Here is a 27,999-nt window from a genome sequence, read left to right on the forward strand (position 1 = left end):
ATTCCTCCACAGCAATTTAAAGCACTCACTGGCAGTTATAGCATATGCTTTGTAGCAGTTGCAGAGCCCAAAGGTGGCTCACCTATTTATTAGATTTAGGGACTACTGCTTTTTCATATAAAGTCTGATTGGGTTGGATAGCTTTCCTCCCTTTGTAAATGACATTGTCATTTAAAAACTGCATTTTGCATTTATTCAGGTTATTTGGTCTGATTTTATTTTTTATGATCTGAAACAAGTGTGACAAAAAAGAAACATTTGCAAGGCGTTGCATACCTTTCTCTTCTCTGTCGAACAGCCTCCGAGAAAAATTTACTTCTGTGACGTCATAAATATGTACCAGGAAAACAGGACGCCATTGATAACTGATTAAACATACACTATATGACAAAAAGTATTGGGTCACAACACCAAATCAATGAATCAAAGTACACGTACACACAAAAGCAGACAGACAAATATCTTCGACAAATACCAAGACACTCTTATCCAATTCCAAAAGTATAATATACATAAACATCCAGTTTCACTGTCTTCCAGAATCACCCTATTTTAACATTCATAGAACCTGCATAAATGGTGACTAAACCTGCTCTCAAGTTAAAAATCTGGGTAAAATCCTACAGACATGAAGGGATAATTTCAACTGCAGTAGTGTGATGGTTTCTCATAAGTCTGATAATAAACTGTGTAAATTTAACACTGAATAGTTAACACAGACCAGAGGGGGAGTTTTACTCTAATTTCAAGTACAGCCAAATGTTGTCTGACAGAAAAAAAAAACATAAACTTGCTAAAAAATAAAATACATGACCATATTTAGAGTAATTAAAGCCAATAGATAACTGCTTTCAATTTTCTCCCTAATCCAACTTTAGGCCTTTTACTGGAGAGATGGGAATTGTGTCAAGCTAAAGTTTACAACTTTAAAGTTACACAAAGAACACATGTAGCTTTTTGAGGAAGTATAATACTGCTGCGAGTACAAGTAGAATATAATTCCTTATGTTTTATTATATTCTTGCAAACTTTGAGGAAAGCAAATCTCTGGAGGCAAGCAGGTGCAGAAACCATAAAATCTTTTAACAACAAATAGCCTTGCAAAGGCAGATGATCCATAAACAGGAGCCAACAAACAAAACTATACTTGATATAAGAGAGGATTACACATGGCAAAAAACAGGGGGACAAACTTAAAACAAACAAAATGGGGGCAGAAGGAATTCTCAAGGAGGAAATGAACAAGGGGCCAGTTTGGTACTGAGGAAACTAAGACCAAGTATGCAAGAGAGCAGAAAACAGCAATAAACTAAAAGAAAATAAGGAAAAGACAGAGTAGATACTGTGCTTTACGCAAAGCCCAGATGTGATTTCAAAGTCTGACTCATGGGGTTCTTTCAACCCCTCATTTGTTTTTCAACTGGAAACAAGAAAAATGTAACTTTTGAGACTGTAGGACGTGAACCAGTTTCAGGTGTGCATGGAATCCATCTTATCATATAGTTTGGACAGTTCTTCTAAAGTATAGTGAATGCTGTCTCCTACAGACCTGCAGGAAACAAGCATCCCTGCTGATCTTTGATTCATCATGTCCTTATTGTGGAAGCATACATAGTGCATGTTATTTGTAACTGTAATTCGTCAGTAAATGTTTATAACTGCGGAAGGCCAATAGACCCCGTTGCTTATGGTTGACTAAGATGGTTCAAAATCTGCAGTTTTAACAAGTATAACAGAACAGCAGGTGTAATACCACCAACTGCAATATTAATCCAGATTTGAGCAGTTATGAAGTTTTGTTTGACTGCAGGGTTCTTCACTACACTATAACTTCAAATTCAGCACTTCAGTAGACACTAATTCACTGATTTTAAGAAACCTGGACTATATTGGATTATTTCTAATTCAAAACCTAAAATACTTAGAATAAATGAACCTGGAGTGATTTATTCTTTGCTAATTCTCTAAAGTGAACAGTTTAAGTAGTGCAGTTTCCATGTTTGATCCAAGGTGGTCTACATGCCAATAAAAGCTCTGAAATTGCTCTTGTGTTTTCACAAACATAATAAATGTTTCTTAAATATCTCAACATTTTTACTACCTTAGATTTTGAACTACATTCCATTTAATGTAATCTAGATTGCTATTCACTTCAGCACTGAAATAGCCTTTTACTGGAGGGCTAATTCAGAAACTAAATCAGATTTCACCTTTTGTGTTGTACAGTGAGGTACACATGAATCACTCAGCATTAAATGCTAAGTAGGTATTTCCAGTAGATTCTCTACAGCAAATAGCAGAACTACTCCTCAAACGTTGTCGTTCAGGTGACTCTCATGGTTTAGTAAATCATTTGGACTAATTCCCTTTTAACTTGTACCATTTACTCATATCAATTATAAGTTTGCAAACTGTGGTACTGGCATTACTGGTGGCACTCAGGCTGCCTTTAGTGGTACCTGGAAAAAATTTAGTATTATATATGTAGGAATTAACTGAGATATAGAACTTATAAGCACCAAGCCAGTAAGATGAGTTATTTAAGAGAATTATACGTTGCTTCATCAGGGACCGTCAAATGCAGTATAAAACCTTTATATGACAAGGAAAAAGTTCTTATGGTGACAAATGTGGCTGTCCGTTTTTCCCTGAAGTCATAACCAGGATCTGTGAATGGCATTCAGCCCTGAACTTTGAACCCCAGTTCAAAAGGTCAAAAACTCTGTGGGATTTGCAAATTGAACTGTTAGCAACACAAGCTTAGTATATTTCTCTGCATTCTGTGCTATCAAACACTGTAACAGCATGAGGTTGGATAGTACTGTGTGATTCTTGTATTTTTATTTCTTTGACTGTGAAAACTTCCACTGCACCTCAAGGGACTTTGATTCTTTCCATTCTTCCTCTAGAGCATGTGACTTTGATTGAGCCCAAAACAGTTTGCAAACTGGTTGCCTCTCTTTTAATTAAGCAGACATACTATATATATATATATAGATATATAATTTTGTTTTTGGCCTACAAGTACGTTTGACTCTCGATTTTGGCCAATGTCACAAAAACGTTTGGACACCACTGATTTTAGACAGTTCTGACATTGTCTCTAGTTCAGGAGTGACTTAACGGGAATGTGACATTTGTAACCCATATTTTAGAAAAATCTGTGAATGTAACTGTTGATGCACTGTTTCAGACTTTTGGACATTTTTACTCCAAACTCTTGAATTGATTTTACATCACAACTCACTTTAAGGCTGTGCATCTTTTGTTACCACACTTTTTCCTTCCACTCAACTTCCCATTATGCTTGCATATAGCACGTATAAGAAAATCCAGCTTATTTAGCAATGACCCTTCATGGCTTACCTGCCTTGTGGAGGGTATCAGTGACTGTCTGCTGGAGAACTGTTTAATCAGTAGTTTTCTAAATGACTGAAGGCAATTCTGAATTCAGATACTTTTTATTGGTCTGTGTAACATTCTAATTTTCTGTTAAACTGAGTTTATTTCTTTTTATCAGCTGTATTGAACCTCAACGTTAACAGAGATAAACGCTTGAATTATATCACACTGTGTTTAACGAATCTATACAATATGTGAATTTGAATGAATAAAATTAACTTTCGATGATATTCTAAATGATTAAAATGCTCATGCGAACAAATACTTGGCAGGATTCGCTCCTACACTAGCTTCGAGGAGAGGGAGGATCTTCAGTGCTCTCAGCCCTCCCACAAAGAAACTCGTCATGCATGCTATATTATCCTGTGGTTCGACTCATGTCTCAATGTCTGTTTCCACAAAGTTAAAGACTGAAGGAGATCTCACTAGAAGCGAAGGAGGTTTGAAGAACCAGACCTGACCCAGAGTCAAAGAGAGAAACACGCCGAGACAGGGAGAGACTGCTTGAAAACTAGAAAACTCCCAAGGCTCAAAGGCTTTTCAGAGGAACAGAAACTTATTAAATATGAACCATTTCTGAACGGAACCACCAGGAGATCCATAGGAACGCTGTCCATCAACTGTAACGACAAACCAGCAGACAAAGAGAAATCCTTCCGTCCCTTCGCTGCTGCCATGGACTCAGGAAAGGTAATAAAACTGCCAAAAACAGCAAGCTCTCTATCCTGTCCAACTTGTTAGGTAGCCGGTTTAATGACTTTGCTTGAGATCTCCGTCCATCCACTTCCGTCGGATGCCATGAACAGCTAACATGTACGCCACCTTTTGTCTGCTTTATTACACAGTAGTTATGTAGGCGAGTGTTTCAGTCGTGTTTCAGTCATTTTAACCCAAACATTATGGGTGTTACAGAGCTGACTCCTTTACCAACGTCTCAAACCAAGACGTGTATCTCATTTAACACGTCCGTTGCTTTTAAATGGGTTAAGGTTGCGGGAAGTTTCACGTTTACACGTTTAATTTCTATACTTTGCGTCATGACGTCACAGGTCAGGGGCTTGAGATGGTCTGTAAGAGGCTTTCAGAAGACCAGGAAATCTTAGTAATACTTACGGTTTTTGGTGATAGTATTTAGAGTTATTTAACATTAATGGAACTTTTAAGCTATGACAAAAGCAATTTATATATATATATATATATATATATATATATATATATATATATATATATATATATATATATATATATATATATATATATATATATATACATATATATATATATATATATATATATATATACATATATATATATATATATATACATATATATATATATATATACATATATATATATATATATAAATTGCTTTTGTCATAGCTTAAAAGTTCCATTAATGTTAAATAACTCTAAATACTATATATATATATATATATATATATATACATATATATATATATATATATACATATATATATAAATATATTCCCCCTCCTGAGACGGGAAGCCTCAGGAGGGGGAAGCAGTGCTTCGCCAACACTGTTTACAGTGGGGGTGGGGAGCTGCTGACCTCGACTGGGGTCATTATTGGGCGGTGGAAGGAGTACTTCGAGGATCTCCTCAATCCTGCCATCACGCATTCCCTGGTGGAAACAGGGTTGGACTCTTTCATCACCCAGGCTGAAGTCACCGAGGTGGTTAAAAAGCTCCGCGGTGGCAGGGCTTCGGAGTTGGATGAGATCCGCCCTGAGTACCTCAAGTCTTTGGATGTTGTGGGGCTGTCATGGTTGACACGCCTCTTCAACATTGCTTGGCGGATGGGGACAGTGCCTCTGGATTGGCAGACTGGGATGGTGGTCCCCCTACATAAGAAGGGTGACCGGAGGGTGTGTTCCAACTACAGGGGGATCACACTCTTCAGCCTCCCTGGTAAGGCCTACGCCAGGGTATTGGAGGGGAGAGTCCGGCCAATAGTCGAACCTGGGCTTCAGGAGGAGCAGTGTGGTTTTTGTCCCGGCCGTGGAACACTGGACCAGCTCTATACCCTCTACAGCAGGGGTCACCAACCTTCTTGAAACCGAGAGCTACTTTATGGGTACGGAGTCATACAAAGGGCTACCAGTTTGATAAACTCTTCTGAAAGAACAAATTTGCTCAGTTTGCCTCTTAATTAAACATTATTAATGAATAATGACAATCATCTATATGAAGACGTGTCACGTTAATGATTTCTCACAATCATCGGCAATGACAACAAGGCGGGAAACAGCTATCAATATTCAAATCTTTATTAATCACAGTAATTGATACATTTTTAGATAATCACTTACATCACTATATTTCGTAGAAAAAATTTCCAATTTTCATAAGCCAATAAAAAATCCTTTTAACAAAGCATGTACTATGTTTCAGAAAGTTGTAAATTATATAACGTTAAAGGACAATCAAATATTTATAAAAATCACATATTTCATGAATACATATTTTTAAATAAATCTTGTCACATTTTGAACCAATTACTGAATCTGCTGCATTTTTAAGAAAATTATAACTTACATGTCATGAACACATGTTTAAATTGAACAAAATTCTCAAGTATTTTAATTTATATTTGCCATGGCACTGCCATGTTGCCACTGACATCTGGTCCTTGGTAGTGGGAAGACTGGCATTGCATGCTGTTCACCAGTGCACTGTAATCTGGTGTGTAACTTGACACTGCAAGTGTGAGTGAGTCTTTCAGATGTGCATCAGTGAGGCATGTTCTGTGTTTGTTCTTAATGAAGTTCATGTCAGAAAATGCTGATTCACAGAGATAGGTTGAACCAAACAGGCTGGCAACCTTCATAGCTGCTGTGCGTACACCACTGTACTTCTCTGTGTCAACAAGTCTTGTCTTTGCCTTGCAGCTCGCAATTCAAGTGATTCAGTTTCCCAGGTAATGTCCGTCAAAAATGCAAGGTCAAGTGTCCACTTTGTGTCCTCTAGTAGTGAGACATCTTCACCTCGGGACTGCATGAACCCTTTGATTTCACCCAAAAGTGACAAAAAACCAAGTAAAACTCGCCCCCTACTGAGCCATCTGATTTCGGTGTGTAGCAGCAAGTCACCATATTCAGCTGACATCTCCAGTAGCACCTTAAAAATTCTGTGCTGTTTTGCTTTGGATCGGATGCTATTTATGATTTTTACAAAAAAGAACAGCTCCTCCCATTCGTTGTGAAAATTATAAGTTCTCTTTCTTTTTTCTGCCATTTTTGGGGTGTAGGAAACTGCATTCACCGATCACCTTTGCGGCACCCGCTAGCATACTTTCACGACCACTGATTGGCTCGCACAATACTGCTCTTTGAACTAGATAAGGTCAGATTTCACCAATGCTTAAATTTTAAAAAATGTACAATGAACATATTTTTAAGATAGACATTTTTAAATATATATAAATACAAAAAAGAATAAAAACTGAATAAAATGAAATTTTAGACGCTGCTCAGTAGTGAGTTGTGCTATTTTTAGAACAGGTCTACGGGCAACTCAAATGGTCCAGGGGGGCGACCGGGTGCCCGCGGGCATTGTGTTGGTGACCCCTGCTCTACAGGGTACTCGAGGGTTCATGGGAGTTTGCCCAACCGGTCCACATGTGTTTTGTGGATCTGGAGAAAGCGTTCGACTGTGTCCCTCGTGATGCCCTGTGGGGGGTGCTCCAGGAGAATGGAATCTGGGGCCCTTTACTAGGGGCCATCCGGTCTCTGTACTAGCGGAGCAGGAGTTTGGTTCGCATTGCCGGCACTAAGTCGGACCTGTTCCCGGTGCATGTTGGACTCTGGCAGGGCTGCCCTTTGTCACCGGTCCTGTTCATAACTTTTATGGACAGGATTTCTAGGCGCAGCCAAGGGCCGGAGGGGGTCTGGTTTGGGGACCAGAGGATTTCATCTCTTCTTTTTGCAGATGACGTGGTCCTGCTGGCCCCCTCTAGCCAAGACCTACAGCACGCACTGGGGCGGTTCGCAGTCGAGTGTGAAGCGGCAGGGATGAAGATCAGCTCCTCCAAGTCCGAGGCCATGGTTCTCGACCGGAAAAGGGTGGCTTGTCCTCTTCCGGTTGGAGAGGAGTTCCTGCCTCAAGTGGAGGAGTTCAAGTATCTCGGCGTCTTGTTCATGAGTGAGGGAAGAACGGAGCGGGAGATCGACAGACGGATCGGTGCGGCTGCCGCAGTAATGGGAGCGCTGTGCTGGTCCATTGTGGTGAAGAGAGAGCTGAGCCGAAAAGCGAAGCTCTCTTTTCACCGGTCGGTCTACGTTCCTACCCTCACCTATGGCCATGAACTTTGGGTCATGACCGAAAGAGTGAGATCCCGGATACAAGCGGCTGAAATGAGCTTCCTCCATAGGGTGGCCGGGCTCTCCCTTAGGGATAGGGTGAGGAGCTCGGCCATCCGGGAGGGGCTCAGAGTAGAGCCGCTGCTCCTCCACATCGAAAGGAGCCAGTTGAGGTGGCTCGGGCATCTATACCGGATGCCTCCTGGACGCCTTCCTCGGGAGGTGTTCCAGGCATATCTCACCGGGAGGACGTCCAGGGGACAGTGTCTGGGGAGAGGGACGTCTGGGTGTCTCTGCTGAGTCTGCTGCCCCCACGACCCGGTCCCGGAAGACGACGAGTACGAGTATATATATATATATATATATATATATAAAAATCTATATATTTTTGGGAAAATGTTGAAATACCTCAAAGACTCAAAAGTAATTCCTCGCTAGGATAACAGTTTATCAAACGTGAGGTTTATAAAAGGTTAAGTATGGCCCAACAATATCTTCTTAGTGTAAAAACTGCTTATTCACAATGTTGTATTGAAAAAAAATCATTTTAGAAGCTGAACCGATTAAGTTGGTTTGAAAGTAATAATGCGGAGCTTTAATGATTTTGCTCTTAATTAAATGAGTGTCAGAAGATGGAAAGGATGCTAATATTTAGACCTTTGATTCCAGTACCAAAACGTTAAAAGGGATTTAGTGTCAGAACAATGTTCTTCAACGGTGGATGTTTTGGTTCCATCTCAGAATCTGGACTTAGAGCAATTTATCAGAACTGGTGACACTTCGTCAGGTCCTGCTGAAACAGTATCAGGTCACCAGTTAAAGGTTCTGGTCGGTTGTTAAGTCAAAACAAGATATTTCAAATGAACCCATTGTATCAGAATGATATGATGATTTTTCGAGTAATAGATTGTATTGCTCAGTGTTTTGGAGGTTAATATGCCTTATCTGTGGCCTAATAATGCTGGCTCCATCCAGCTACATCTTGCATGCACACCAGTGAAGCACATACACCACAGGACTTCAGCCACCCTCCCCTCCTCCTGCTCTCTCATTGACTTTTCCCTGGTTGTCCTTGTTTTTTCACTCCAAGCCTTCATGGCCTTACAGCTGTAGGGGAGGCTGAGGGACATTATGGGAATTGATTAATTTCCCTTTGGGATTAATAAAGTATTTTTGAATTGAATTGAATTTGAATTGAATGTCTCAGGGTTTCCATTGTACAGTCTGACAGTGACACAAAGTTGCCCCTGAGTAAGAGCTCTCAGAGAAAATTCTCTTGGTGTTATAAGCCTTGAGCTCACTTTCAGCTGGTTCAGTGGTGCTGCTGAGCTGTTTGTATGTATGGATGTGTTCGTGCACGGCTAAGCGTCATCTTGTGATCAAGATTTAATACCTGGCATTTAATTAGTGTTGGGCAGTGAAGAGCAGATTAAAGTGCCACCAGTTATTTTGGCGTCCATTGAGGAGATTCATTAGTTTAAACTCCAGTTTCTGTATTGGCAGCTATTTACCCAGCAAGGTGTGCCTCTGATGATGTCACACAGACAGGATACCTGGAAACTGTTTATGGAAAGTGCTTCTACAAAACCTTTTTACTGCTGCTCTTAGCTTCAATAAATTTAGTAATGTTATTTCTAATATGCCATACCAACTGGGTTACATACCAAAATGTAAAACTGTTTCTCTTAACACTGCATTTTCAGCCATTTGTTTGGACTAAAAACTTTCCCTGTTTTTCAGACCAGATTAGGGTTGTTAACTGGGGCCAAGCACATGGCTGACCTGCTCTGTTTGAAACTGGACAGCTATTGTATTCCTGCCAGCCCTTACAGCAGCAGGTATTTTGATTGGGTGTCCAGAGCCAACTACTAATGCCACAAAGTACATCTGCAATTATAGCAGCTAAAGCCTTTCCCATCCCCTGCCTGTCAGCCCTCTGCCAACTCCTACATCCCTTAAAACGCTCCAGTAGATTTCCTTTCATCTGCAAGACTGCTTCCCCTCAGCATGTCTGCCGATGTAACTGTCATCCTTGTTGTAATAGGGCACAATGAGGCTTCTCTCCAAATGTTGCAAGATTGCATGATTACGGTATTTTCTTAGTGTCCCTAGAGGTTAAACTGAAGACAGCCGGAAGTCTTCTGACTGGTATGGAGTCAGACATACTGTATTTCACATCTTATAAGGTCTACTGTACCATTGTTGTTATGTACTGTGGAGGCTTTTTGGAGGATAGAAAAAGAAAACCTGCTTGAAACAAACACAAAACAGCTGCATTAGCTGGGAGGCAGCTTTCCACCTGCATTGAAAGGATAAGGGACTGTATTTTGGGGACAGCAAATCCCACATTTTTGTTTTTAAAAGTGACTGTTGGTAAAGAGAAAATAAAGCAGTCCTGCTTCTGGTGGATCAGCCACCATGTTTGTCTTGATGAGTGCGGTCATGTTGCCTTACATGATGTTCAGGTGAATAAACGACCCACACATGACCACAGTTTCTCTAACTAAACACAGGAATGCCAGGTGGGTAACACTAAACATGTTTTAAGCCCCAGGAAGAGGTTGGATGCCTGCCTATTGGATAAAAAATGTTTCTTAAAAAAAAGCAAGATCAATTCTCAGCTGATGAGAATATGTACTAGATGTTGAGGGGTTAGCAGTATTAAGGTATACCAAGGTTTTAAACAGTTATGGTTTTAAAACACTGGCTAAATTTAGCATTTGTTTATTCTAATTTTCAGCTTAAGTCTGTGTATATAAAAAAAACAATAATATACTGTATAGATCACTATGACTAGAATAATAAGCATGTAACACTGAGTTAGCTATAATAGGAATCATTGTTTTTTTTTTAATTAAAGCAACTAGATCATATAATAGTTTGGTTTTTAAGTTTTGTTTTGATGTTCTCATACATACGCACCCATGCTAAATCTGCACAAACACCCACACTCTTGGCTTTAATACAAATTATTGCTGAGCTGTCACTACTGTCAGAATTTAAATCAGCCAACACATTCCTGAGTGCAGACTGCGACTATAAATACAATTTTATCTGTGCCTGGCTGAAGTGCCACTGGCACTGCTTGATAAGACTCTGAAGGTTATTGCAGTAGCATTGGCCGTGTATATCGTACATACTGAACAGGTTGTGTGATCATGTTACAAGAAATTTCACTAGAAATAATAACTTGAAGAATATTTAGATCAGTGGTGTCCAAGCTTTATGACACGTGGTCAAAATTGCTAAGTTGAAAGTATCCCTGGGCCAATTTCTTTTTAATTAAAATCTATTTTATTGTGATTTTATATTATTTTTAACTTTTCAGCAATAAACTAAACATGCTATGTTTTTATGAAAGAAACAAAGTAGTCCTATGTAAATTACTAGAAATCCAAAACATAACAAGGGTCTAGCATGTTTTAAATTTGTCAGAAAACTACCCTAAAGTTTTACAGAAAGTGTCAGTCGTAGGTTGTTACAAGATGAAGGACAGCAGATGTTTGTGTGTAGATTATTTAGTATCTGAGTTGTAGTTTCATTAATTATGTATTTTCTGTGGGCCAGCGGAAAGGCTAACACACCAACTGTTTAACGGGTCAGTGTCCACTGGGGGGGAGCAGGGTATGCTGTCACTGTGAGGAGGCTGTAGGATGTGGGCAGACGCTGGCTTTGCCACAGCTGTAAGCTGTGACCAAAGAGATGACGTGCTGGGAGACGTGATGGTTGCAGAGTAGCCCAGAGCTGCCGATCTGGGGCAGACTGGCAATAAGGAACTGAAATGAGTTCAGCCTACTTCTGCTTTTATTTTTAATGCTTCACTCGTTTCGTCAGTGTTTCTGGGGAAATCCTTGTGAATGGCAATAATGAATCACGTAGAAACAGAAAATGTGTCGCTTCCGGAGCTGCACTTATTACGAACGATTAGTTGTCAACTGCTTGGTTCATTCAGGTGTTTTCTTTACTCTAAAAGTTTTCGTATTTCATTTTCCTTAAAGTAAATTTGTAGTTTCTTAAGTGAATACTCATTGTGGCTTTAGGCAGTATTATTGAGAACATCATCAAGGTCATTTCGGAAGTGCATTTAAGTTCTTGACATTTAGCTCTTAATATTTGTGAGTGCAAGTGAATAGTAGGGCATATTTTTAACCCAGTTTTGATCATTTATGACTGATTAGATATTTAAAACATGAGCCTACTCAACACTCTCATTCGAAGTGACCTACTTTATGATTGCATTAATTTTTTTTCTCATGTGAGACATGAAAGGTTAATTAAAAAACAGAAAATTGCAGACACTGTAGCACGTGTGGAAAACTTGTGGTAAGATGTTGGTTATATATCCTTTTTCCTTCTATTACATCAACCTTGAACTCATTGCTCCTTTGTTACAGCATCTTCGAACACTTTGACCTGACTGCCTGCCTGTCTGTCTGTCTGTCTGTCTGTCTGTCTGCCTTCCTCTTTGCATTTATACAAGTTAATATTTTAAGTGCAGTTTTAAGAACCTTCACAGCATCTGGTTACAGCTGTTTGAAGTACTTGTGGATTTCTTGTTGACAGCCCTTTTTGTAGCTAACCTTCCTTTTCTTCAATTAATTAATTAAAATCACGCTGAAAATAAGAGAGGGATTTTCCTTTAGCGACACTAGTTTCTGTGTATGAGCCTACTGATTCCTGTAGGTTGTCTTGCTGATTTGGACAATGGAAAGAGAAATGCTGGTTTATATCAGTGGTTGTGGTTAGACATGTCCAAATTTGGGGTTGAGCTGCTGCTCAGCTTCCTTTCCTCTTAATGTTTGATTGTTGTATCAACTGAACGTGATCCGGTGGGTCTACGTGACTGCAAAACAGATTGTCATGGCTGAGAGTCTACAAATGTGATGGTGGCTCCTCGTCTCTTCTTCTGCTCATCAGACGTTTATTTTACTACTCTCAGTGTTTACTCCTAAAGACCTGAGAGACTGTGGTTTGTTCACAGCTGCCATGACTGGATTGAAATGTCCTGGTTGCACAGTCGTGTTCTGGCTAAGTCTTCACACGCAAACAAGAAACATTTGCATGAAAAGATCCAGCGAGGGCTTTGATGAGGCTTATTCAAATCGGACCTTTGACTGCTTGGCTAGGTCACTAAAAACCAGTTGGAAATGTAAACACATCTGAAAGCTCCTGCTGCATTAAACATGCCAGGAATGTAACATGAGACGTAGAGGCGAAGCACAAGAGAGAGGGATTGGTCATGAGGGGAAACTGGTTCAACATTTTGATAGTTATATAGTTGTAATGGGTGTAACCTCAGTGTTTCTCTGGTAAGGAAGTTAAGTATTTTATTGGTCTTCATGTTTATGAGTTCCAGGAAACATCTCACCTAATTTCCTTTTGTGGTTTTTCACAGTAGAGGAGGAGGGTTTGTCATCATCTGGAGTCATTTCAGGTTAAACTCAGTCTCAGATTTAGCAGATCTCTTCAGAATTTTTTCTTTTAAAAAAGTTTACTCTGCTTCTCTTAAATTGCTTTACATGTACAATTTGTGTGGATGGAAGGGAGAAAGTTAGTACTTGCAGCTGTATTCAAACATCTACATTTAAGGGTTTATTTTGTGGACAAATACATCTATTCCCTGAAGGGAAGTAGGATTTAAATAGACTGACTTGTCCCAGAGGCACCAACACGATTTCATTGCTGACAGTAAAAAGCAGCTGGTAGCTTGCTGAAAGCTCCTGCAGTTTTTCTGCAGAATACATCTTCAGTATCTGAATGTTAGTTTCCTCATTTACCCTTTTAAACCCCCAACCCAGAAGGCTGAAAAGAGTCAGTGTATATGTTTTCGTATATAGCTCCTAAACAGTTCTGTGAACTTGACCTTAAAAAACAGGGAAACCTATTGGTTGAGTGGGGGGTATAAGTGTCTTTTATAGGAAACAGGCTGCAGTGACAGCCTCCAAAAACCCACACAGAGGTTTTCTTTTTCATCATCCTATCTTGGGCAGAAAACTGGGCCCCCCCACAGGAGCGGTTTCAGAATTACCCAGATTACTTCTGTCACATTTAAAAGTAGCAGTTGGAGCTTTCATAATATCTCAGAGGTATCACAGTGCACATGTTCTTCTTAAATTGTTTCTCAGGGCTGTTTTTTAATGAAACTGTGAGAGGTTTCTTCAAGGTAATCTTTGTATTTTATGAAAGATTTCATGAGAATTCCAGACATTTGCCATGAAGCTTTGAACGAGATGGAAGGAGATTTTAGGAGAAACGAAAGCATCACTTTGTATTGAATGATGTCTTGATGCGGCTAGATCCTCTTTACTACCATAAACTGTTGAGAAACTGATAATCTTTTTATTTCAGCTCAGTGGACCACTTTAGCTTTGCTGCTGAAAAAGCTGATTGTTAGTGAGGTCAGCTGGAACTCATTCACATTAAGGATTCGGTTTCACTTAGGGGGCATTCACGCTGCTGGTCCGGTCCAAAAGATTTACACCTTCAGTTGGCCCAGTTGTGTGCCAGCACCTCTTCACTACTCCACGTAGCCCCACGAGACAGTTCAAACATTTTTATCTTCGGATTCATGCTCTTAATTTCTGTTTCCTCTACTTCTTCCTAATCCCTCTACTCAAATGCGCAGCTTTTGGTTTTGGTACGCTGACCCGGCATGCGAACCACTCCAGGGTCCGAATAAACCCTGCTGAGACCTGCAGTTGTAGCCCTGCAAGGGTACACTTCTCTGGTCTATTTCAAAGTCTAGGGTGGACCGCTGTGATTAGCTCCAGAAGGCTCCGGCACGTTAAAAACCGCGCCAAAGGTTTGGTGTGAAAGCACTGATATTGTGCCTTGCACCTTTTCAAAAATAAGTAACAAAAAAAACGTCTGGAGATCCATTAAAGTTTTTTTTCTCTCATTTGCTGTTTTTTTCAGAGCTGTTTGTCAGTTTGGGGTATGTTGCCTTAAAAGTTTAAGACTGTTTAATGGAGGGATGCACGATATATCGGCGTTAACATCGGTATTGGCCAATTTTTGTAATTTTCTTACATAATGGTATCGGTTCCCTTAAGTAAACCTGGGACGATATTAAGTTTCAATGTTTATTTCCACCATGTTGCTGTTTGTGTATGTGTTTGGGGAGGGGAGAGGGTTGGCCATGTCGTATCTGGTCATGTGACAGAGATAGGGATGCAGCGCAGGATTGTTGGCTGTTTAAGTGAAGCAGTGTCAGTTGTGTGGTAATTTATTCACGTTGTAAAAAAGGAAGAGAAGTATAAATAATATTGGTAAACATCGGTTATTGGCCATAACAGGATATTGATATCGGCCCAAATTTTTCATATCGGTTCATCCCTAGTTTGAAACTAACAGAAGAGCCACAATTTGTCCACTCCTAATGTGGCTGCAACAACAGAGAATAACACTCTCGGTTCTTGCGGTGATAAAGAACAGATCTTTATGCCCCGCGGTGGACATGGGCTCACCATAATGCCTGGCTGCAGAAAAATTAACCATCCCTGATGAAGTTTGGTTTCTGCTGAGGAATGTGGCATCACCAGCATGAAACCTTGAACAGTGCTGCTGTGAGAAATATTTTCCTGCCAAAGTTTGGGTCCTATAAAACCACTGAGTCACCTTTGAATGCTGAACATCTATTATAATCATAGTTTCCAAACTTCTAATGGCTACTACCAGTCAAATGTTGACACAAAAGATTTTAAATATAGCTTACATGAAGATGATAATAAATAAACTGCCTCTTGAACTGCACCCAGATATTTATAGGATCAGGGAGTTATTATCTTTTTTGTCCTTTATGGTTTAATTTTTAGTAGCTAGCTGAACTCAGTAAGGCTTCCTCTTCATAGTGAGATAAAGAAAAGACTTTAAGGTGACATCTAGGCATGTGATTATCTTTTGTTTCCAAAACACAAGGAAGCTATCCAGCGTAAATCACAGAAACAGAGCACTGGACTTATAAACATTAACAATTCAGACTAGACAACTGATTTAGAAAAGACAAAACAGCTGAAAACTAGACATGGACTAGTAGAAGATTCTCACCTTCTGATAATCTTAAGTAACATTATTAAAAATCACTATTAAATAGATTGACAACAGTTCCTGCAACATTTTGGCAGTATATTACTGGCACCAAATAACACTGGTTATTATACTTATGTTAATCTTATAAATGAAATTATTTGGACTCATAGACGTAAGCTAAAACATAGAATAAACTCCCACTAAATCTCATAATAGTTTTCAAGTAATTTTGTCACAAAATATTATCCTTTTTTGTTGTTCTGCTTTTTATAACAGGCTGGTATCAGCTGGTTCATTGGTGGTTGAGCCATCTGATCAGTCAGCAAGCCAGCAGTCAGCTGCTGAACAGACAGCCAGCTTGTAGCTTGCTATATGCAGTTTTAAAATTGGGTCACCTTAATTCGAGTGATGGATGCTGCTTCTTTAGCTTTTTTTTTCATGACTGTTCATGATGTGTTTTTTCCAAACAGCTGGATTTTTCTTTCTTTTAAGCGACACAAAGGTCAAGTGGCCTTTTTTCAGCCAATTGACCTGCAATGCGTAGCAACAGATGGGAAAGCGGTTGGACTGTGTCATTCTATGCTCCATACAGCCAGAGAAAATATAATATAATATAAATGAAATGTTTTTGGGGTTTTGAAATGTTATAATCTTTTAAACGTTGGTATACCATGAATTTTTGCAGTGAGTCGTTGTAGCCAAATTAAAAAAGTTTGGTGTTTTATTAAGACTGTTATTTCCTGGTCCGAGAGGAGGAAAGAAGACAGTCACATACCCCACAACGCTTTATTTCCTTCTTGTTATGAGGAAAATATTTAGTAATCTACAGGGCTCTGCTGAGCTTGGACTCTGAATGAGCTCTGTAATCACAGGAATATGAACATAGAGCATGAAATCAGTAGACCTGGAATCTTTTTCATCAGGCAGGCTTACTCAGATGAAATGTGGGGCACTTTCAAAAGGTCACAGACATCAAATATGCCTCATAAACAAATAGTTTCAAAGTAAAAAGCAACACAGCGATAACATGAAAACAAATGTAATAAGAGCTTTGGATGGGTAGGTTAAGGGTATCAAGGTGTAAAAAGTTACATTTTCCAAACCTCAAATTGTTAATATAGTTTATAGTCCTTTTAATGACAAGCCAGATAAGATGCTGGAATGACACCTGTTGCTGCTCACTGCCTGCCAACTGGCTGAAAGAAGCTTAATAAAATGTTCTCTCCCTTAAAATAATTCTAAAAAGAGTAGATTAAAATGCTTATTTTTAAACAGTTTTGGGAATAAATTGTTGGGTTCTTTTTGTTTAAAACAAGAAGATTTTTTGATTGTTGTAAAACTGCAAAACCGTGATATTTTCAGTTGAGGTTGTCATAGAGATAAAACCCAATACAGACCAGTGTAAATAATCTGGATGTCAAAACAGTGTTTACGCATGTTGTTGATTTTTGAAGAACATAGTGGCGTGTCGGGGGAGTTACACCATTTTCATGTTGCTGTGTGAACAGAGATTGTAATTAAAATGCTGTCATGTAGAACCGTTAACAGGAACTGGTAAAAAAAAGAATGTTTTCAATGGAGCGTTGTCATGTTAACAGGGTCTGAGTTGCAGCAACTATAAATCTTTTAAGCAGAGATCTTTAGTATAGTTTGTTGGTTTTTTTTTACACTACCCACATGTTACCAAACGGTTAAATGTATCAGTACAGCAGGAAGTGAGGGATATCAGGACACTGACAGCTTTGTCCCTATAGTTGGTATTAATTACTGTTTTTATTTGAAAACCAAAACTGCATCGTTTTTGAACCAAATCAAATATCACAGAACTGGTAAACTGAAACTATTTTAATCACAGAATTTGCAGTCGTTGACGCCGTGGAATAAAAAATGTTTGCTCGGCTGGTTGAAATGGTGAGTAACTGGTTGAACTGGTCTCTTTTCTCAATACAAAACCTCTGCTTTGTGTTTTTTTTTTTCTTTTTTTTTTGCAGCAAATAACGTTACCGTTGCTGATGAGCGTTGGTACTGCAGTGATTGGATCCTTGCAGTTTGGATACAACACAGGTGTCATCAATGCCCCGCAGAAGGTGAGTTGGACACTCAGCCATTAGTTTATCAGGGCATGACTCGGTTTTAAAGGAATAACGTTTCCCAAACAGACTAAACATTAAGTATCTGTAAAAGTGTTGAAGAGCTGCTCATTTAGTTTATAACTCGGCCAGAAAAAGAGCTCACTGTTCACACTGCTGTATGACTTTAGGTTAAGAGTGAAGATAAAAGTATCTTCTTTCTGTTCCAGTAGTTCCAATAACTTTAGTGTTTCTATGTTCAAAAATGGATGTCTTCTGTTTAGACGTTGACTAGAATCGCTGCAGCAAACATTTACCCATCCCTGTAACAAATCGAAATAATGAAAAATATCTTTCATGCCCCCAGAGGAACCTTTCTAATGTAGGTTATATTAGCAGACAAGAAGACCACAGAGACTAATTTCCCCTGGAATGTCTCCATTTTATCCCATGTAAATAACTATTGTCTGGTTGCTTTGCGTTGGTTCGAACACACCCAGCAGCTACACAGCTGCCTTTACACATACCTCACCTTTTCATCGGTTGCCATAACATGTCAGAGCATTTTTTTCAACTCAAATACGCCTTACATTGTTGCAGACATCTTCAGTAAGAAAAATCACTTTTAATTGTTACTCTGTCAAGGTTATTGTGGACTTTGAAGAAAATTGACTTTAAACAACTGTGGAGAAACAAGGAGAACTCGAACTGTAACTTGAAATGTAAAAGAAATGCTCTATAATTTTTAACTAACCTTTTAAGATCCGATATTTTCGCGGAAACCATAGAGATTTTTTCGGTTAACTAAATCATTCATTTCATAACCTCTGGTTTGTTTAAGAAAAGAAAATGAGTTCAGAGAAATCGCCTTAGGCGTGACGGGGAGATAAAATCAGGTCCTTATGGTTTACCAAGAAAAAGACTGAAACGGCTGAAAGATGAAATTGATCTTTCTAAGTATCTGAAGTAATTATTCAGTTGCAGCATCTATAAAATAAGGCCTATAAACGGCATATATAAGGGTACAACCTGACATCTTGTTTGATCCAGTCAACAGTACACTAATTAATATGTTATTAACAATTACGGATTAATTGTTAAACTTTTTAAATCAGTTTTATGGCATTTTACTCAGTTTTATGGCATGAGTGAAATATTACAATTTTGGATTGTAATATTTCACTCATGCCATATAACTGAGTAAAAAAGTTTAATATTGACAATGTGAGTGAATATCAGCATGCATTCATCAACTATTGTGCAGCTCTAGGTTCTTCTTGAAGAAAGGACTTACATACTTTACAGACATACTTTCCTTTTGCCCCGAGAATATCAAGGCAGGCACTTCCTTTTTTTTTTTTTTTTTTTTTGCACATTTCTGTGGGTATTTTCTTTCGTTTGCCCCCTGGCTCAGATACAAAATGACTTGCATGTTGCCATCAGCTGAGCCGGATGCCTGTCTCCTTTCCCAGCCTGGCCTAGTGTAAACCTGTCCTCTCCTTTTCATTCGCACACACACAGGCACATGCTCGAAAGACGATGTTCTCAGTATTATTAAAGCACTAAAAATAATTATCTTTTATCCTCTCAACCGAAATGCAGAATCCATGATTTAGATCATCACCAAAACTTTTTTCTCCTCAGTTCCTGTGTTTTTGATAAAAGCTGCTGTTAGAGCAGATCTTGTACCGTGAGCCTGATTAGATGCACTCCTTCAAGGACCTGGTTCTGACTGTACTGCGCTTCTCACTTTACATGTGCAGCTCTGAATCCAACTAAACTTTAAGTGTATTCCTTTCAGCCAGAAAGATTTTTTGAATCTGTTTAATGCATGTTTTACTTAGTGTCTAAGTTAAGTTAGAAATGAGAGAAGCATCCACAATTGTTTCAGGATTATTTGTGCTGTTAAATAAGTGAAATTCCACCATTAGGATGCTTAATATGCTGTTTACGTTGACAGCATGACAACTTCCTCAGTCAGCTTTGACAACTTGAATTTTACTATGTGCTTAGTGTCAGGCAGTCAGCTGGTGCTTTAAACTGTGCCTGTTGAGAGAAAGACTCACAATTGTGCTACTTTTCAAGTTAGTGAAAAGGCATATTGTTGTTATGATTCTATAATATCAGCATATAAAATACCATTTCAACAAACAACAGAAAACAAGAGAGTTCACTGGTTATCTTTAGCAGTTTAGATCTGAATTTTGTGATTGATGGAAGGTGCTGCTCTCAAAGCTTCGTCTCTTTTGGCTCGGCTCCTTTGAAGGGAAAACTGGTGGTTTGCAAATGGCTCTTCATTCAGTATCCCGTGTGTTGTTTCTTTGTATGATCCTAGACTGTCTTTGCATGTGATTGGCCGTATGATGTGTCAATCATAACAGAGTCCCGCCCCTGTCTGCTTGGATTCCCAACAGATCTGAGCAGGAGCAGCTGGGGATTCAGCTCTGCAACAGGACTTCGTTCTTCCAGTTTGCTACAAATCACGGCTCCAAACAAAATATGGCTGGCAAATGTTGTTTGTTTGTTGTTCTTTTTTTAACATGAGACAGTTTTGTTAATGTCTTGGAAGGGCAGTATATTGTCCATTTTAATAGAAAACTCCAAACAGGGACTGGGTCTGCTAATTAGCCGGTGGCTGTAAGGCCTACCTACATGGCAACAGTTGCTTTGCAACGCTGACTGTATGAATAAATGAATTGCCTTCTGTCAGAAGAAAATAAAAAGGGCTGAAAAGTGAATGGTGAAGAGAGGTTAAAGTAAACACATCTGCTGATGTCTAAATGTGTTTTAGACCTTATGAGGGCAGATCAAACGGACTAACTAGGTTTACTGTTAATCAGCTGTAGACAAGACACAGATTAAACAGTCAAATGTTCAACAGATTTATTTGGGCTAGGTGAAAACAAACGCCTGCTGACCTAAAAGAGCCAGAATAAGAAGTCCATTTATGTCCAGTGGTTGGAGGGTCATGTCTCTTTAAGAAGTTATTTATTTATATTTAGTGTGTATGTTTTCTTGTTAAGGACCTGCAATGTATATGTGATTAATAAAAAAATCAGATTTTCACATTCATATAAAAACAAGAAACTAGGAGGTTGCATGTGGGGCTTTTGCACATTATCAGGGACAGAAATGTGTTCCTCCAAATAAAGCCAGTGGTAAAGTGTCTACGTGTTTAGGTAAAGGTCGTGGGTACGGTGCAGCGTATGATAGCATTCTTGTGATATCACGAAGCGAGGTCTTGTGAATGTAAGTTGATATTGGAAATGACCCAGGCTCTGGGGTCACGGCGTAACAGTGTCAGTCTACATATGTGCCCCCACCAAAAGAAAGCCCTTGATAAGTGATAGCCATGCTCTTGAACCACATCTCCAGGACACTGCTGACTTTCTAATTCCCCTCGCGTCTCCTCAGCTTCCAGCACATTAAGATCTCTGGTCAGGTGACACGTGACAGAAATGGAACAAGCAGAAGCGTTGGAGTGGCATGTTTGTTGACATGGTGGTTAGTGATGGCATTGCAGGCGGTGGGGGAAGGGAGGAGAAACCTGACACGTTTTAGTGACTGGTTCCAGGGTTGTACAGGAGGTTGTTGTGATTACATGGAGTAGATAGTGCTGCCCTCAGCTGGTCACTGCTCTGCCAACATCTGTGTTTGGATTTCAAACATGGATCACATGATCAGACTCTGAGGTACTTATGTAACTGTTATGATCGCATTACAAATGTGTTCTGCCATGAATTGTAGCTGTTTAATTATGTAACATTAAAATCTGTGATCCTATTTACAGCGAGAACCTGTTTCAATGCCTGTCACAATAAAGTATATTCGTACAATAACGTTGTGTTCTTCTCTTAAACAGATCATTGAGAAATTCATCAATGAGACATACTTTGAACGTTACCAGGATCCCATCTCCAAAACCTCCCTTACAGCTATCTGGTCCATTTCTGTTTCCATCTTCTCTGTCGGAGGCATCTTTGGTTCCTTCTCTGTCGGATTCTTTGTCAACCGTTTGGGAAGGTAAATAAATTACACAAAATCTTTCTGAGAATGAAAAATAACACAGAAGCAACACCCAGAAAGCATCTGAGCCTTAAGCACAGAAACATAGCATACTGTGTACTTTGCTATATATAAAGAAAATTGTCTATACTTGGTTCTGTGACTTCTACAGGAGGAACTCAATGCTCATAGCCAACATTTTAGCCTTCATCGCAGCTGCTCTGATGGGTTTTTCAAAGATGGCCAGCTCCTGGGAAATGCTCATCATCGGTCGTTTTATAGTTGGTCTCTACTCCGGCCTCTCCACTGGTTTTGTACCCATGTACATAGGTGAAGTCTCCCCGACAGCCATGCGAGGCGCCTTAGGCACACTACACCAGCTGGGCATCGTCGTCGGCATCCTCATCGCACAGGTCGGTGATCAGAAGATGCTCCTTTTTAACCTCCTGTTGTGTCGTTACAAAAATCACGTTTTATAAGCTGGTTTGCAGCTGGTTCATCATGTTCTGGTTGGTTTTAGGTATTCGGACTGGAAATGATCATGGGCAACGACATGTTTTGGCCACTCTTGCTGGGCTTCCTTTTTATCCCGGCTGTGATACAATGTGTCCTGCTGCCGCTGTGCCCCGAAAGCCCCCGTTTTCTGCTTATCAACAAGAACGAGGAGAATAAAGCCAAAACAGGTGACTTCATACAAACAAGCATTAACACAGAGGTTTTACCTCTCGCTCAGTATTAGGCATAGATTGGTATGAGGTTCTTACATTATGACAGCCTTGAGTAAAAAATCCCCAGTATCACAGTATCAACACAGAAATATAAAAACAAAAATGTACATCTGATTGCTTTTATTTCAGACAGCAGCAATTGCTTTTTGTTATTGCTAAAATAATGGAACATATTGATCATTACAGTTAGCATAACGGACAGGAAATACATGTAACATTTATGGGCTGTCCATGTTTCTTGCCACTGGAAATTTTTGCAAACAGCCAAATCTGTCCAGGGAATAAATAAAACCTACTTGAAAACCTTGATATGCTTTGATAACAGACGCCAGCCCATGTCTTGTTGTTATATTTATGCAGGAATATGCCTGGAGGGTTTAAAATTACTCCAAAGACAAAGTATAATTTGGTTTAAATTACAACTAATTCCTTTTTTTTTTAGTTCTGAAGAAGCTCCGAGGCATGACAGATGTGAGCGCCGATATGCAGGAGATGAAGGAGGAGAGCCGACAGATGATGAGAGAGAAAAAGGTGACAATCTTGGAACTTTTCCGCTCTCCACTCTATCGCCAGCCCCTGATTATCGCCATCACCCTGCAGCTCTCCCAGCAGCTCTCTGGAATCAATGCTGTGAGATAATGTATATATAGTACGTACATTTTAAACATTTAAAAGTACTCAAGGCTGTGACACGGGGACTGTGTTTTTCTGTTTTAGGTGTTCTATTACTCCACACGTATCTTTGAAAAAGCCGGAGTGAAGCAGCCAGTTTATGCCACCATTGGAACCGGTGTTGTTAACACTGCGTTTACGGTTGTTTCTGTAAGTACAGCATGAAGACCAGCAGTTATTACACTGGGGAACATTAAATGAGTTGAAACAAAAAAAGTGTAATTAAATATGGGTGTTTTAATGCCTGAAGCCAAAACTGTAAATTTAGACTAACTTCCGTTAGATTAGTGACCGCATTCCAAATATTCAAGTAATGCACAAATTTAAATGACGTAAGCCGCCCTGTCATGAAAGCATTCATTGTTTGTAGTTGTTTGTCATTTTCGTACAGCTCCACAAAAATTCTTCCAGAATTAAACAGTTTTAGCTTTATCTTATGTGTTGGATTTTTTTCTGTTTTTCTACTAGAGGTGGTTTAACTTATTTTCTTGCTCCAAGTTAAAACCAATAAATCTATCATATAAAAAGTTAGGCAGATTAATGCTTACCAGTGTCATTCTCTCAATTAGACTTGTTTTATTAAGATTGGGCAAAAACAACACATCATTTGTTCATACATGGTTCAGTTTTGTTTCATTCAAGTTGTAAATTTGACTGAATTTGACCAGATTCAATCTGGAAATATAGAGCTAGTTGAGCTAGCATTAAGAGTCAACCAAGCCACCCAAGCTCTGTTTGTGTGAATTTTTGTATTTTCTCATCTTATCTTTCTTGTTTTTCAGCTGTTTGTTGTGGAGCGTGCAGGACGCAGAACTTTGCACCTCCTAGGACTGATGGGTATGGCTGGATCTGCCATCATGATGACCATTGCCTTGGCTCTGCTGGTAGGTTCACCTTTAAGAAACTCTAAACATGGATTTTCTGCATCATCCATATTTTTTATGTTTCTTCCCATCTTTTTTTTCTGTAGGAGCAACTCAAATGGATGTCCTATTTGAGCATCGTGGCCATATTCGCCTTCGTTGCGTTCTTTGAGATGGGACCGGGTCCAATCCCCTGGTTCATCACAGCAGAGTTGTTCTCACAGGGACCCAGGCCATCGGCCATCGCTGTAGCTGGTTTCTCCAACTGGACGGCCAACTTTATCATTGCCTTGGGGTTCCAGTATGTAGAGGTGAGTGGAAAAAAAAATACGAGAAGCTTGGTGACAAACTTACTCAAGTTTGATCTCGTGTGGCCAAAGGATGAACTGCAGCTATTTGCATTTGGACAGAAACCGCCAACCTAGCAAACAGCATGTCAGTGTTTTCTTTCATCTAATTGGACCTTTGTCTGAATTTTATCCAAATTGCATTTTAAATGTCTTAAGGACAATAACATCAGCAAACAAATAAAAAGCACACACAAATCATCATTTTTAGAGGTGTATATACCAGTCAAAGAGCATTAATGGATTATTTATAAATGGAATGTTGCAGTGTAAAATGTAGAGCATTGCAGAGGGTGGTAAAATGTATATAATACAAAGATTCTCGCCACAGGGGGACATTACAATATAAAATTTGACTGTTTTTGTCAAAGGTTTTTTTTATATTGAATCAACTTTTCTTCTCTATTTACTCCACAGTTTCTTGAGCTGTGGACACAAATCCTTGTGTTGTAATATTGTGCCATTTTTACTGTTTTCTGTTCTAAAAATGAAGCAAAATCACTGTGTTCGTGTTTATCTTGCAGTGATGCATGTTTTCCAACTGAATAGTTATTTTTTACATATAAAATGGTCACACATGGTACATTAGCACAAATAGTCTTGTTTGCTTGTCTATTTGCATGTTCTTGCAAATACATAAGCATGACAGGACATTAACAGTCATAAATCCTGGTGTTTCAAACTTAATAAGAAAGGGAACAAATTTCGATGTGATAACTGTTGTTTTTTTTCTTTGCACGTTTTCACAGGAACTTTGCGGTCCGTACGTGTTCATCATCTTTACTGTTCTGCTGCTCGTGTTCTTCATCTTCACATACTTCAAAGTGCCGGAGACCAGGGGCCGGACGTTTGACGACATCGCTACTGGCTTCCGCCAGACAGCCAGTGCAGGAGCAGAGAAGCACTCGCCGGAGGAGCTGAACAGCCTGGGAGCAGACTCTCAGCTCTGAGCAAATAAACCTATCTGACAAACTTTTCGCAGACTGAGTGTGAACCTGGAGGGTCTGCTTGTTAGAAGTAGACAGATCTGCCGGTAGAACTAGTTTTACTACTCTTTCACATCATTTTGGACGTTGTCTCCAATGCAGCATCTCCTACTGCTTTGCTCTTACAGCGCAAAACAAATAAATAAAAGAAAACTCGATAGCCGAGGTGTCAGCCGACAGTTGGGAAGAGAGGAACCGAAGAGAGATCTGGAGGATTTTCTTATTTTAGAAATATTTTTAAAGAAGGAAAAGGCATATCAGCATCACTCCACCTGCTTTTTCCCCATTTTTCCATAAGTATTTTAGTGATATGTGCTTTACTGCTCTGGTGTTTTTGTGTTGTTACAGTACATTGAGTTTATCATTATCTGGTTAGAGAGCGATATAGCTTTAAAATAAGTTATGTGTGCAAAGATTCCTGTTTTCATTGACTACTGTATCTCTTTAGACTCCAGGCTCTGTTGTTGCGCTACTGTGTCTTCCCACCAGATGAAGCTATTTCTTTAGAAAAGGTGCCTGACGTTCCACTTTGAAGAAATTGAATGAAGTTACTGAGTATACAAATTGTGCTGGCAAGCAGTTGGATGTCTTTCTTGAATTAACTCATTGTTTAGCTATTATGTCAATTTTGACTCTACTTAAAAAGACATTTCATAACTAAAATGTCATTTTATTTACAAATATGAATATATTTGGTAACAGTTACTTTAGTTGTTTTTACAACTAATGAAATTTTGTATTAAGACAAGAAGAAATCTGCCCAAACCCTGGAACAAAATGCAACCAATTGATCATCTTTACATTATCATGACCCATTAAATCAGTCACAATCAAGTGTCCATCTGGGTCAGTCGTACCAAATCAGCCATCACTGTTAATGTTTCAGGTCAGGCTGGCCTGATCCAAACTCAGAAGCTTTAGATTAAGTACTCAAATGTTCAAGTGGAGCCTTTAGAGTTGGGGGCATTAGCTAAAAACCTGAGCTTTTCACTCAGTCTGAAGCTCATTACCATTCCTCAGACAGAAATAATGTGGACCAAACTGACCGAGAGGATTTTCGTTACCCTGAATGTGCTTGTGGATGCTTGTTACCGTTTTGACACCAGTATTGAATTTTGCAGAATGTTTCGGCTTTCTCTTTTGTAGTCATGTCCTTTACTCTGCACAGATGGGGGTAAAAAAAAATTAAACACACGCAATTTGCCTTGCTGCACAAGCTGCTGTCTATCACTGCTGTATCCCTTGTGAGAAACCTTGTCTTCTCCCTTAATACATTTGTTTGAGGTATGATCAGGGGTGGAGAATCCAGGTCCAGAAAGTAAAAAGCCTGTACAGAGATTAGTCCCAACCATTTCAATTTCTATATCCACAACATAGACAGGGACTAAGTGTGGTTAAGTGAACAGGATGAAGGAAACTAGGCAGGCTTTTTACTTTCTGGACCTGGATTCTCCACCCCTGGGTAAGATATCATTTTAGCAGCACTTTATTATTCACAGTGAGACAGACCCTGAGGTTGAGTCTGTTACATTTTAATGCACAGTGTGTATACTTTGTCACTACAGAGAGACTGAAGAACTGTTGACAGATTTCTTTAAGTGTTTTTAAAAAGGAACCTTTTAAAGTTGTGCTTGTGTTCATATCTACCATACTTTTCCTGCACAAATTTCATCAAATCATATTACAGCAATGAAGACATTTAACACCAGTAGCAAAAAAAAGCTTTTAATCATTCCAGGACCAGCTGTCTGTTGTATGTATATAGCAGTTCTTTTAGTCACACTTTAACATATCAACTATTTGCCTTTGTGTGCCATTCACTTAATATCACCAGCAACATTTTATAGTGGCAGCACCAAATGATGCCTATTGCTAATATTAAAAATATCAAAACTGTATTATTGTATATAGATCCATAAGTTAGTTTGGGCTTTGAAAGGTGGTATATATAGGCTGTGATATCTGACTAGGCAGGTTAAAAACACAGGATGAAGGCAACTCAGACCTACACCCATCAGATAAATCAAATCTTTCACTTTGTTTTTTTGTTGTACACTTAAATTATTAATAATATAGAGCAGCACATTTTGCCTTACTTTTCTGTCTGACTGCAATGTTTCCACCTTTCAATAATATAATACTTTAGGATTTGTACGTAAAACCTTTGTAGTGTTTATTTAGAGTATTGTGTAAAAAGCCTTTGTAGGGTGTTGGAAAGTGCAACTATTGGGTAAATATAAACTGTGACGGATGATGCTGTAAATTGTTCAGAATTGTGTTTATCAGATGAATAAACAAAATCACACAAACAGGAAAGTGTAAAGTTTTATTTGATACATCTAGATTCTGTTTCTGCGTTTTAGTCACACTTGATTTAGATCATCAATCAAATTTAAATACCAGATAAAAATAACCTGAGTAACTACAAAACGCAGTCTTAGAATGATTTCTAAACAACTACAGGACTCACTTAAGGTTAGTGTTCATCATGCAAAGAGACTGGGCAAAACTGTATCTGTGGAAGAGTTCCATGTTGAAAACCGCTGAAGAACACCAAAGCTCATCTTAGATTTGTCCACA

At 39.1% G+C, this 27,999-nt stretch overlaps 1 protein-coding gene across 3 annotated transcripts; it reads left to right on the forward strand.

The window, feature by feature from the left end:
- The first annotated feature begins 3,806 nt into the window (after positions 1–3,806).
- Positions 3,807–27,728, forward strand: LOC124856181 (solute carrier family 2, facilitated glucose transporter member 1-like). 3 transcript variants are annotated; one of them, XM_047346443.1, is made up of 11 exons: positions 17,389–17,506; positions 17,605–17,660; positions 17,741–17,836; positions 21,681–21,841; positions 21,996–22,236; positions 22,344–22,506; positions 22,994–23,181; positions 23,269–23,373; positions 24,006–24,107; positions 24,194–24,397; positions 25,183–27,728. In XM_047346443.1, the coding sequence occupies exons 2-11, from the start codon at positions 17,637–17,639 to the stop codon at positions 25,381–25,383; spliced, it is 1,485 nt and encodes a 494-aa protein (XP_047202399.1). In that variant the 5' UTR covers positions 17,389–17,506; positions 17,605–17,636; the 3' UTR covers positions 25,384–27,728. The 3 variants fall into 3 exon arrangements, with proteins under 3 accessions (XP_047202401.1, XP_047202399.1, XP_047202400.1); XM_047346445.1 differs by lacking the exons at positions 17,389–17,506; positions 17,605–17,660 and adding an exon at positions 3,807–4,092; XM_047346444.1 differs by lacking the exon at positions 17,389–17,506 and having other exon boundaries at positions 17,521–17,660.
- Positions 27,729–27,999: the final 271 nt, after the last annotated feature.

Source organism: Girardinichthys multiradiatus, chromosome 20, assembly GCF_021462225.1.
Source record: "Girardinichthys multiradiatus isolate DD_20200921_A chromosome 20, DD_fGirMul_XY1, whole genome shotgun sequence".
In the NCBI taxonomy this organism is placed as follows: Eukaryota; Metazoa; Chordata; class Actinopteri; order Cyprinodontiformes; family Goodeidae; genus Girardinichthys; species Girardinichthys multiradiatus.

Excerpts from the sequence above, each read along its gene's own strand:
- LOC124856181 (XM_047346443.1), top strand. The coding sequence starts at position 17,637 with ATGTTTGCTCGGCTGGTTGAAATG. Across the intron at positions 17,661-17,740 it reads TTGCTCGGCTGGTTGAAATG|CAAATAACGTTACCGTTGCT; the intron begins GTGAGTAACTGG and ends TTTTTTTTGCAG. Across the intron at positions 22,237-22,343 it reads TCGGCATCCTCATCGCACAG|GTATTCGGACTGGAAATGAT; the intron begins GTCGGTGATCAG and ends GGTTGGTTTTAG.